Source organism: Pseudopodoces humilis, chromosome 31, assembly GCF_049639895.1.
Source record: "Pseudopodoces humilis isolate 2021_Gansu_Grassland_sample_001 chromosome 31, ASM4963989v1, whole genome shotgun sequence".
NCBI classification, from domain to species: domain Eukaryota; kingdom Metazoa; phylum Chordata; class Aves; order Passeriformes; family Paridae; genus Pseudopodoces; species Pseudopodoces humilis.
This window is the reverse complement of record NC_142230.1, coordinates 182,178-195,329: the sequence shown is the minus strand read 5'-3', so window position 1 is coordinate 195,329 and position 13,152 is coordinate 182,178. Positions and strand designations below refer to the sequence as shown.

The 13,152-nt window shown below is 50.4% G+C and overlaps 1 protein-coding gene across 1 annotated transcript; it reads right to left on the bottom strand.

Moving 5' to 3' along the window:
* Positions 1–953: 953 nt before the first annotated feature.
* Positions 954–13,152, bottom strand: LOC102109637 (methanethiol oxidase-like). The gene is made up of 12 exons (XM_005534338.3): positions 13,116–13,152; positions 12,047–12,100; positions 10,709–10,821; positions 9,425–9,610; positions 7,504–7,624; positions 6,102–6,284; positions 4,251–4,429; positions 3,705–3,783; positions 2,698–2,819; positions 2,517–2,609; positions 1,305–1,423; positions 954–1,177 (listed from the first exon to the last, which is right to left on the bottom strand). Exons 1-12 carry the CDS (start codon positions 13,150–13,152, stop codon positions 1,015–1,017), a joined length of 1,449 nt encoding a protein of 482 aa, XP_005534395.2. The 3' UTR covers positions 954–1,014.

Below are 13,152 nucleotides of genomic sequence, written 5' to 3'. Positions count from 1 at the left end.
CGGTGCGCGTGCAAGGCGCGTGCAAGGCGAGCTCCGGCGCGGGAGCGGGGAAGGGAAGGATTTTCCTTGGATTTATTTGATCCCGCGGGTCACGCGCGCCTCCGGCAGTTCCCGAATTCCCAAATTCCCCAGTCCCAGAATTCCCAAATTCCCCGGTCCCGAATTCCCGGGATCCCCGGACATGTCGGAGGTGCAATCCCTGCATTCCCAAATCCATAAATCCCGGGATTCCCGGGATCACAGCCAGATGTGCCGTTCCCCATTCCCCATTCCCGGAATTCCCGGGATTCCCGGGATCACAGCCAGATGTGGGAGGTGCCGTTCCCCGTTCCCCATTCCCAGAATTCCCGCAGAATTCCCGCAGAATTCCCGCAGAATTCCCGGGATTCCCGGGATCACAGCCAGATGTGGGAGGTGCCGTTCCCCGTTCCCCATTCCCAGAATTCCCGCAGAATTCCCGCAGAATTCCCGGGATCACAGCCAGATGTGGGAGGTGCCGTTCCCCGTTCCCCATTCCCAGAATTCCCGCAGAATTCCCGGGATTCCCGGGATCACAGCCAGATGTGCCGTTCCCCATTCCCCATTCCCCATTCCCGGAATTCCTGGGATTCCCGGCATCGCAGCCAGATGTGCCGTTCCCCATTCCCAGAATTCCCGCAGAATTCCCGCAGAATTCCCGGGATCACAGCCAGATGTCGGAGGTGCCGTTCCCCATTCCCCATTCCCAGAATTCCCGCAGAATTCCCGCAGAATTCCCGGGATTCCCGGGATCACAGCCAGATGTCGGAGGTGCCGTTCCCCATTCCCCATTCCCAGAATTCCCGCAGAATTCCCACAGAATTCCCGCAGAATTCCCGGGATCACAGCCAGATGTGGGAGGTGCCGTTCCCCGTTCCCCATTCCCAGAATTCCCGCAGAATTCCCGGGATTCCCGGGATCACAGCCAGATGTCGGAGGTGCCTTTCCCCATTCCCCATTCCCAGAATTCCCACAGAATTCCCGGGATTCCCGGGATCACAGCCAGATGTCGGAGGTGCAGTCCCCCCCCGGGTACCGCATCTCGTGCGCCAGGCAGGGCCCGCCCGGCTCCTTCCCGAAATCCACCAGGAATTTGGGATTGACGGCCAGGCCGCCCCGCTCCGTGTCCACGTCCAGCTGCAGCAGCACCGAGCCTTCCCTGGGGGGACAGTTGGGGGCACCGAGACCACTTAGCTACTCATTAATAATTAATTATTAATAATTAATAATAATTGTTATTAATGATTAATGATTAATGATTAATTATTAATGGCGTGGGCGCTGACCTGAGGAGCTCGGGGTAGAAGAGCCGGTCCCAGGCGCTGTACAGGGAGGTGCTCACGTAGAGCCGCCGCCCGTCCAGGCTCAGCTGCAGCATCTGCGGCCCCCCCGGCACCTTCCTGCCCTGTGGGAATAATTCCACTGGGAAATAAATCATCCCACATGGAAAATCCCAGATGGAAAATCCCACCAGGGCTGTGTCTGGCCAGGGGGGACGGAGCCGATCCCAATGCGGGATTTGGGAAGGATCTCAGGGAAGGACGGAGACAATCCCAAAGCAGGATTTGGGAAGGATGGAGCCGATCGCAAGGGGGGATTTGGGTAGGATCCAGGGAAGGACGGAGCTGATCCCAAAGGGGGATTTGGGAAGGATCTCAGGGAAAGACGGAGCCAATCCCAAGGTGGGATTTGGGAAGGATCCAGGGAAGGATGGAGCTGATCCCAAAGGGGGATTTGGGAAGGATCTCAGGGAAAGACGGAGCCGATCCCAAGGTGGGATTTGGGAAGGACAGAGCTGATCCCAAGGTGGGATTTGGGAAGGATCCAGGGAAGGATGGAGCCGATCCCAATGCGGGATTTGGGAAGGATCCAGGGAAGGATGGAGCCGATCCCAAGGTGGGATTTGGGAAGGATCCAGGGAAGGACGGAGCCAATCCCAAGGTGGGATTTGGGAAGGATCTCAGGGAAAGACGGAGACGATCCCAAGGTGGGATTTGGCAAGGACAGAGCTGATCCCAAGGTGGGATTTGGGAAGGATCCAGGGAAAGACGGAGCTGATCCCAAAGGGGGATTTGGGAAGGATCCAGGGAAGGATGGAACCAATCCCAAGGTGGGATTTGGGAAGGACGGAGCCAATCCCAAAGCAGGATTTGGCAAGGACAGAGCTGATCCCAAGGTGGGATTTGGGAAGGATCCAGGGAAGGATGGAGCCGATCCCAATGCGGGATTTGGGAAGGATCCAGGGAAGGACGGAGCTGATCCCAAAGGGGGATTTGGGAAGGATCTCAGGGAAAGACGGAGCCAATCCCAAGGTGGGATTTGGGAAGGACGGAGCCAATCCCAAAGCAGGATTTGGGAAGGATGGAGCCGATCGCAAGGGGGGATTTGGGAAGGATCCAGGGAAGGATGGAGCTGATCCCAAAGGGGGATTTGGGAAGGATCTCAGGGAAAGACGGAGCCGATCCCAAAGCGGAATTTTGGGATTTTTCGGGACCCACCTGGATGACGAAGGGCTCCGGTTGGCTCTGCAGCTCCTCATCCTCGCACACCCTCACCGGCCCTCCCTTGGCGACGCTGCCGCCCACAAACACCTGCAGGACAACCCCCGCCTTGGCCGATCCCAGGAAAAAAACCCCAAAACCATGGAAAAACCAACGGAATTCCGGCGGGAATCCTCACCTGCCCCACCAGCTTGGGATTTTTGGGGTCGGAGATGTCGTACTGGCGCACGTCGCCGTGCAGCCAATTGCTGAAATACAGGAATCGGTCGTCCAGGGAAATCAGGATGTCCGTGATGAATCCTTCGGGAAGGAATCAGAGAGAGAACCCAAAAGTTTGGGTTGAAGGCAGGGAAAGACCCCAAATCCTTGGATTGGAGGCAGGGAGACCCAAATTCTTGGATCACAGACAGAGAGAATCCAAATCCTTGGATTAAAGGTGGGGAGAGACCCCAAATCCTTGGATTTGAGACAGGGAGAGACCCCAAATCCTTGGATTTAAGGCAGGGAGAGACGCCAAATCCTTGGATTGAATGGAGAACTCCAAATCCTTGGATTTAAGGCTGGGAGAGACCCAAATTCTTGGATCACAGACAGAGAAACTCCAAATACTTGGATTTAAGGCTGGGAGAGACCCAAATTCTTGGATCACAGACAGAGAAACTCCAAATCCTTGGATTTAAGATGGGGAAAGACCCCAAATCCTTGGATTAAAGGTGGGGAAAGACCCCAAATCCTTGGATTTAAGGCTGGGAGAGACCCAAATTCTTGGATCACAGATAGAGAAACTCCAAATCCTTGGATTTAAGATGGGGAAAGACCCCAAATCCTTGGATTAAAGGTGGGGAAAGACCCCAAATCCTTGGATTTAAGGCTGGGAGAGACCCAAATTCTTGGATCACAGACAGAGAAACTCCAAATCCTTGGATTAAAGGTGGGGAAAGACCCCAAATCCTTGGATTGAATGGAGAACCCCAAATCCTTGGATTTAAGGCTGGGAGAGACCCAAATTCTTGGATCACAGACAGAGAAACTCCAAATCCTTGGATTTAAGGCTGGGAAAGACCCCAAATCCTTGGATTTAAGATGGGGAAAGACCCCAAATCCATGGATCCAATGGAGAACCCCCCAATCCCTGGATCCCTGAAATGATTCCGGGATGGATCCCGGCGCCGGGAATGCGCCCACCTGGCATCTCCGGCAGGAGCCAGCCCTCCACCTTCTTGCTGGGCACCTGGATCACCTTCTGCGCCGCCCAGGCTCCGTCCTGCGGGAGGAGAGGGCGGGACAGGAGCTCGGGATGGGATCCCACCACCCCAAATCCCACAGGATCCTTCTCCGGGTCCAGATCCGCCGGGAACGAGGGCTCTGGGATTCCGGGAAGGATTTTGGGAGGCGAAAATGATGCGAGGAAGGGATTTGAGGGCTGAAAATGTTGATTTTTCTCCAGGTGGTTTGGTGGTTTTCCAACCTCCTCTGGATCCAGATCCGCCGGGAACGAGGGGTCTGGAATTCCAGGAAGGAATTGGGGAGCCAAAACTATTTAATTTTCTAGTTTTGGGCTGCTTGGAAGGGATTTGAAGGCAAAAAAAAACCGCGGAATTTTCCAGCTCTTTTGACGGAAAACATTCCCAATCCTCCTCACAAACCCAACACTCCCAGGAAGTTCTAAATCCGCTAAAACCGAAACCATTCCCAGCCGGGATTCCCAAAATTCCCGGGATTCGGGGCTACCTGGGTCTTGTAGAAGCGGTGGATGGCGCTGCTGATGGTGCAGCCCACGAAACCTTGGGAAGCGTCGGGATCGTGGAGGAATCGGATTTCCAGCGGAGCCGAATCCTCGCCCACGTCGATGGCCTGGATGTACCTGCGGCTGCTCCAGTCCCACACGTTCAGCCGGCGCCCGTAACGCCCTGGGAAGGACGGGAAAATGGGAATTTTTGGGGGTTTTTTTGGGAATTTTGGGGGGGTTTGGGGAGGGGGGATTTTTGAGGAATTTTTTGGGGGATTTTTTGGGGAATTTTCTGGGGGAATTTTTGGGGAATTTTTGGGGAATTTTGGGGGATTTGGGGGGATTTTTTGGGGAATTTTCTGGGGGAATTTTGGGGGAATTTTTGGGGAATTTGGGGAGATTTTTGGGAGAATTGTTTTGGGAATTTTGGGGATTTTGTTTTTAATTTTGGGACCCCAAATCCTTGGATTGGAGACAGGGAGAGCCCCCAAATCCTTGGATCAAAGTCCGTGATACCCCCAAATCCTTGGATTGAAAGCATGGAAAGCCCCAAATCCATGGATTTTACACAGGGAATGACCCCAAATCCATGGATTTGACACAGGGAATGACCCCAAATCCTTGGATTTGAGACAGGGAATGACCCCAAATCCTCAGATCCGAGACAGGGAGAGCCCCCAAATCCATGGATTTTACACAGGGAATGACCCCAAATCCATGGATTTTACACAGGGAATGACCCCAAATCCTTGGATTTTACACAGGGAATGACCCCAAATCCTTGGATTTTACACAGGGAATGACCCCAAATCCTTGGATTTGACACAGGGAATGACCCCAAATCCATGGATTTTACACAGGGAATGACCCCAAATCCTTGGATTTTACACAGGGAATGACCCCAAATCCATGGATTTGACACAGGGAATGACCCCAAATCCTCGGATCAGAGACAGGGAATGACCCCAAATCCATGGATTTTACACAGGGAATGACCCCAAATCCATGGATTTTACACAGGGAATGACCCCAAATCCTCGGATCAGAGACAGGGAATGACCCCAAATCCATGGATTTTACACAGGGAATGACCCCAAATCCTTGGATTTTACACAGGGAATGACCCCAAATCCATGGATTTTACACAGGGAATGACCCCAAATCCTCAGATCCGAGACAGGGAGAGACCCCAAATCCATGGATTTTACACAGGGAATGACCCCAAATCCTTGGATTTTACACAGGGAATGACCCCAAATCCTTGGATTTTACACAGGGAATGACCCCAAATCCATGGATTTTACACAGGGAATGACCCCAAATCCTCAGATCCGAGACAGGGAGAGACCCCAAATCCATGGATTTTACACAGGGAATGACCCCAAATCCTTGGATTTTACACAGGGAATGACCCCAAATCCTTGGATTTGACACAGGGAATGACCCCAAATCCTCAGATCCGAGACAGGGAGAGACCCCAAATCCATGGATTTTACACAGGGAATGACCCCAAATCCATGGATTTTACACAGGGAATGATCCCAAATCCATGGATTTGACACAGGGAATGACCCCAAATCCTTGGATTTTACACAGGGAATGACCCCAAATCCTCGGATCAGAGACAGGGAATGACCCCAAATCCATGGATTTTACACAGGGAATGACCCCAAATCCATGGATTTTACACAGGGAAAGACCCCAAATCCATGGATTTGACACAGGGAGAGCCCCCAAATCCTCGGATCAGAGACAGGGAATGACCCCAAATCCATGGATTTTACACAGGGAATGACCCCAAATCCATGGATTTTACACAGGGAATGACCCCAAACCCTTGGAGCTCTCCTGACCCTTCCCGAGGTCGCTGGGATCGAATCCGTATCCCAGGAATTTGGGCACTCCCCACTCGGTGCTGATGAGGACGTTGTGCCGGGGCTGGTACCAGAAGTCGTAGCCCATGGGGGGAACCTCGTCCCCCTCCTCCCACGTCCCCTTCACCTCGAAGCTCTCGGCGTCCAGCAGGATAAATCCGCCTGATTCCCGAAAAAATAAACCCAGACCCGATGGAATTCCCGGGAAATCGCCGTCCCCGTTGAGGTTGGTTTGGATTAGGGAGCCTCGACTGTTCCAGAATTCCGTGATTTCCAAACCCCAGGCACTTTCCCAACCTCAAACAATTCCAGAATTCCACGATTCCCAATCCCAGCTCCCACCAGGCCTTTTCCAACTCCAACAATTCCATATTCCACAATTCCACATTCCCAACCCCAGATCCCACCAGGCCTTTCCCAACCCCCAAAATTCCAGAATTCCACAATTCCCAACCCCAGCTCCCACCAGGCCTTTTCCAACTCCAGCAATTCCATATTCCACAATTCCACAATTCCACATTCCCAATCCCTGTTCCCACCAGGCCTTTTCCAACCCCAAACAATTCCAGAATTCCACAATTCCACATTCCCAACCCCAGATCCCACCAGGCCTTTCCCAACCCCCAAAATTCCAGAATTCCATGACTTCCAAACCCCAGGCCCTTTCCCAACGCCAAACAATTCCAAAATTCCACGATTCCCAATCCCAGCTCCCACCAGGCCTTTTCCAACCCCAAACAATTCCAGAATTCCATGACTTCCAATCCCAGCTCCCATCAGACCCTTTCCCAACCCCAAAAATTCCACAATTCCCAATCCCAGTTCCCACCAGGCCTTTTCCAACCCCCAAAATTCCAGAATCCCACAATTCCCACCCCACAATTCCCAATCCCAGCTCCCACCAGGCCTTTTCCAACCTCAGAAATTCCAGAATTCCACGATTTCCAATCCCAGCTCCCACCAGGCCTTTCCCAACCCCCAACAATTCCAGAATTCCATGATTTCCAAACCCCAGGCCCTTCCCCAACCCCAAAAATTCCAGAATCCCACAATTCCCACCCCGTATTCCCAACCCCAGCTCCCAACAGGCCTTTCCCAACCCCCAACAATTCCAGAATCCCACAATTCCCACCCCACATTCCCAACCCCAGCTCCCAACAGGCCTTTCCCAACCCCCAACAATTCCAGAATTCCATGATTTCCAAACCCCAGGCCCTTCCCCAACAATTCCAGAATCCCACAATTCCCACCCCGCATCCCCACCGCTCCTTTCCCAAACCCGACCCATCGGATTCTCCCGGACGGATCCTCCCGGTGGGAACGTGGAGGGAAAATTCCCGCGAGACAATTCCCGGAATTTTCCATGGGAATTCTGGGATACCTTTCCCGTTTCCGGCCGGGTCTCCCAAGGCGCTGATCATCACCTCTCCGCTGCCCAGGCAGTGCGAGGTGTGCGGGTATCCCAGGCCGCACTTCCAGAACACATCCTCGGGATTCACCACCTGGAAAAACAAAAATCCCGGGAATCCTGGAATCCTGGAAATCCTGAATGGTTTTTTTTTTTCCCCAGCCTGGTGTGACCCTGATGGGATATTTTTTTTTTTCTTCCGTGGAAAACGAGGCTGGAGGGGTGAATTTGGGTGGGATAATGGGGGAAATTCCATCTGGGAAAGGGTAATTTTGGGATAGAGGCACTTGGGGATGTGGATGAGGAGAGACCCCAAATCCTTGGATCAAATTTAGGGAGAGACCCCAAATCCTTGGATTAAATTTAAGGAGAGACCCCAAATCCTTGGATTAAATTTAAGGAGAGACCCCAAATCCTTGGATTAAATTTAAGGAGAGACCCCAAATCCTTGGATTAAATTTAAGGAGAGACCCCAAATCCTTGGATTAAATTTAAGGAGAGACCCCAAATCCTTGGATCAAATTTAGGGAGACCCCAAATCCTTGGATTAAATTTAAGGAGAGACCCCAAATCCTTGGATTAAATTTAAGGAGAGACCCCAAATCCTTGGATCAAATTTAGGGAGACCCCAAATCCTTGGATTAAATTTAAGGAGAGACCCCAAATCCTTGGATTAAATTTAAGGAGAGACCCCAAATCCTTGGATTAAATTTAAGGAGAGACCCCAAATCCTTGGATTAAATTTAAGGAGAGACCCCAAATCCTTGGATTAAATTTAAGGAGAGACCCCAAATCCTTGGATTAAATTTAAGGAGAGACCCCAAATCCTTGGATTGGAGGCCGGGAGACCCCAAATCCTTGGGTGGAATGGAGAACTTAATTAGGGTTCGATCCTAAAGGGCTTTTCCAACCTCCACAATTCCATAATTCCATGGTTCCCATCCCGTATTCCCACCACCGCCTCCCACCAGGCTCCTCCGAAACCCCAACCTGCCCCAAATCCTCTTCCCTGATCTACCACGGATCCCAAACCCCTGTGATCCCAAATCCCCTGATCCCAACTCCTCCTGATCCCAAATCCCTGTGATCCCAACTCCCACCGATCCCAAATCCCCCCAATCCCAACTCCCTGTGATCCCAACTTAAACCGATCCCAAATTCCTCTGATCCCAAATCCCTCCAATTCCAACTCCGCCTGATCCCAACTTAAACCAATCCCAACTCCTTCTGATCCCAACTCCCCCCGATCCCAAATCCCCCCGATCCCAACTCCTGACGATCCCAAATCCCCATGATCCCAACTCCCCCTGATCCCAAATCCCCCTGATCCCAAATCCCCCCGATCCCAAATCCCCCAATCCCAAATTCCTCTGATCCCAAATCCCTGTGATCCCAACTCCCCCTGATCCCAAATCCCCCAATCCCAACTCCCCCTGATCCCAAATTCCTCTGATCCCAAATCCCTGTGATCCCAACTCCCCCTGATCCCAAATCCCCCAATCCCAAATCCCTGTGATCCCAAATCCCCCCCATCCCAACTCCCCGTGATCCCAAATTCCTCTGATCCCAAATCCCTGTGATCCCAAATCCCCCAATCCCAACTCCCCCTGATCCCAAATCCCTGTGATCCCAAATCCCCCTGATTCCAAATCCGCCAATCCCAAATCCCTGTGATCCCAAATCCCTGTGATCCCAAATCCCCCCCATCCCAAATCCCTGTGATCCCAAATCCCCCCCATCCCAAATCCCTGTGATCCCAACTCCCCCTGATCCCAAATCCCTGTGATCCCAAATCCCCCCAATCCCAACTCCCCCTGATCCCAACAACTCCCATTGATCCCAACCCCCCCCGATCCCAAATCCCCCAATCCCAACTCCCGGCGATCCCGGGAACCTTGTGGATGCGGGGAGCTCGGGGCTCGGTGGCCACGTCCACGACGTAGATTCGGGATGAGACGAGGGCGGGCAGGATGAGGAAATCCCGGGATTTGCCGGGATCCCCGTGGCAGCTGCTGCAGGCGTTCCAGCCCGAGTGGTGCAGCTCGTCACCCACGTTGGGCATGGGCAGCCGGTGGACAACCTGGAAAAGGGAATTCCAGCCGGGAATGTGCTCCAGGATTCCCTGGGCTGCTTTCTTTGGGATTTTCGGGATAAATCCTGGATCCTGCCGGAGATTTTCCATGGATTCCCCACCCCTGGAGCTCCCTGGCACGGCGGGAATGTCCCCAGCCCTGGATTTTTAAGGATCTTTTCCATCCCAAAGCATTCCAGGATTCCCTGGGCTGCTTTCTTTGGGATTTTCGGGATAAATCCTGGATCCTGCCCAAGATTTTCCATGGATTCCCCACCCCCGGATCCACCTGGAACACCGGGAATGTCTCTGCTGTGGGATTGGGGTGGGATTGGATGGGATTTAAGGATCTTTTCCATCCCAAACCGTTCCAGGATTCCCTGGGCTGCTTTCTTTGGGATTTTCGGGATAAATCCTGGATCCTGCCCAAGATTTTCCATGGATTCCCCATCCCTGGAGCTCCCTGGCACGGCGGGAATGTCCCCAGCCTGGGATTTTTAAGGATCTTTTCCATCCCAAAGCATTCCAGGATTCCCTGTTTTGGCTCAGATGGGATTTTCGGGATAAATCCTGGATCCCAGCCCAGATTTTTCCATGGATTCCCCACCCCTGGAATTCTCCGAGACCATCTTGGATCAGCCTGGGACGGTGGGAATGTCCCTGCCCTTGGATCTGGATGATCCTAAAGGATCCTTCCCACCCAAACCATTCCAGGATTTTGGGATCACGGAACTCCCGACCTCGATCCCTTCCCGGTTTTTGGGGTCGTGGAGACCCAGATTCCCAAAAATCCCAAATGGGAATCCTGGGGTGAGGTTCGGGACGGCTTTTCCGTGGATTTCTTTTTTTGGGATCAGTGGATATAAGCGGAAATTCCTTCCTGGAAAATGGGATCAGGCGGGGAATTCCCATCCTTGGAATTCCCAGGGAAAAAAAAAAAAAAAAGTGTGGATGTGGCACTTTGGGGATTTAAAGGCCTTTTCCAACCTGGAAAATTCCGTAATTCCATGATTTTATGATTCCACACCCTCATCCCACCATCCCTGGGCGGGAATCCCAGAAATTTTGGGATTTCCTTTTCCCGATTTTTTTTCCGTGGAAAAGCACCTGGCTGTAGGAGGGGGATTCGGGATCCACGTCCACCGTGGCCAGAAAATCGGGAATTCCCTTCCCGGTGTTCCTGTAGATGCAGGGCACGTAGATGATCTTTTCCCGAGGGCCTGGAAAAACGGGAATGTTGGAAAAATCCAGGTCCGGAGGAGGGAAAAATTCCCGGAGTGGAATTTTTGGGATGGTTGGATCCGAGTTTTCCCGCTGTTCCTTGAGGGTTTTTTTATTTTTTTTGGGATGGGATCCGTGGATTTCGGGCTCTCTCGGGAAGTCCGGGATGATGATTGAGGTTGGGAAGAGATCCTTGGGATCCCCGGAATTCCCAAATCCAAGATCCCATCCCTGGAGGAGCTGATCTGAGAGGATCGGGAATGGGAATGGGATTGGGAATGTGGGAATGGGAATGGGAATGTGGGAATGGGAAAATGGGAATGGGAATGGGGAATGGGAATGGGATTGGGAAAATGGGAATGTGGGAATGGGATTGGGAATGGGAATGGGAATGGGAATGGGAATGGGATTGGGAATGGGAATGGGAATGGGAATGGGGATGGGAATGGGAATGGGAATGGGAATGGGAATGGGGATGGGGATGGGATTGGGAAAATGGGAATGTGGGAATGGGGAATGGGAATGGGATTGGGAAAATGGGAATGTGGGAATGGGAAAATGGGAATGGGAATGGGGAATGGGATCGGGATTGGGAAAATGGGAATGGGAACGGGAATGGGAAAATGGGAATGGGAATGGGATTGGGAAAATGGGAATGTGGGAATGGGATTGGGAATGGGAATGTGGGAATGGGAATGGGAATGTGGGAATGGGAATGGGGATTGGGAAAATGGGAATGGGAATGGGATCAGGATTGGGAATGGGATTGGGAATGGGATCGGGAATGGGAAACTGGGAATGGGAATGGGATTGGGATTGGGAAAATGGGAATGGGAAATGGGAAATGGGAATGGGAATGTGGGAATGGGAAATGGGAATGGGAACGGGAATGGGAATGGGAATGGGGGAATGGGAACGAATCAAATCCCAACCCAGGACAAGTGGTTGGATCCAAGACAGAGACCCAAAATCCTTGGATCCAGCCCCAAATCCTTGGATTTAAATCAGGGAGAGAACTCAAATCCTCGGATCCAAGGCGGAGACCCAAAATCCTCGGATCCAGCCCCAAATTTCCAGGGAATCCTTTCCCAATCCCAGGGATGAAGGGCGGGACGGGGAAACTCCGGAATTCCCAGATTTCCAGGGAATTCTCTCCGTGGGAATTCCGGTTCCGGAGGACGGGATTTTCCGGCTAATCCAGAATTCCCGGAATTCCGGGCTCGCCTTTCATCGCTTCCAGAGGGGAGGCGTAGCCAGGACCGCACGATCCGCATTTTCCTGGGGAAAAAATCGGGAATTAGAGCCAAAATCGTGGATTTGAATCCGTTTTTTTTAATATAAATTAGAAATAATAGAAATCGTGATGATATTAATAATATTAGTGATAATTATAAATAATTATGTAATTATTTACAGTGATTATTATTAGAGAAATTGTATTAAAAATGATAAATAATAAGGGTAGAAATAATAGAAATAATTATTATGAATAATATAAACAATATAAATAACAGAAATAATTAAAAATAATATGAATTGAAATAATAGAAGTAATTAGAAATAATAGAAATAATTATAATATAAATATAAATTATATAAATCATATAAATAATAGAAATAACAGAAATAATAATTGCAAATAATATAAATAGAAATAATAGAAATAATAGAAATAATAGTTATAAAGAATATGAATATAAATTATATAAATAATAATTACAAATAATAGAGATCATAATAATATAAAGGATATTAATATTAATAATGATGGAAATAATAGAAATAATAATTACAAATAATATAAATTATGTAAATAATAATTAGTAATATAAATAAAAAAATAATAATATTCCATTGGGTGTTGGGAAAATGGGGAAAAATTCCATTTGGGGGTTGGGAAAATGGGGAAAAATTCCATTTGGGGTTTGGGAAAATGGGGAAAAATTCCATTTGGGGGTTGGGAAAATGGGGAAAAATTCCATTTGGGGTTTGGAAAATGGGGAAAAATTCCATTTGGGGTTTGGGAAAATGGGGAAAAATTCCATTTGGGGGTTGGAAAATGGGGAAAAATTCCATTTGGGGCTGGAAAATGGGGAAAAATTCCATTTGGGGGTTGGGAAATGAGGAAAAATTCCATTTGGGGTTTGGAAAATGGGAAAAAATCCCATTTTTTTTCCATGTTTTCTGCCCGTCAGAGCCACAAAATCCCAATTTCCAACAGCTCCTAAAGGATTACGGGAAGATCCCAGAGCAGGAAAAATTCCCGAATTTTCTCCCGGTGGGAGCCTCTTACCTGCGTCGGATTTCGGGGGGAAGGATCCCACCTCCAT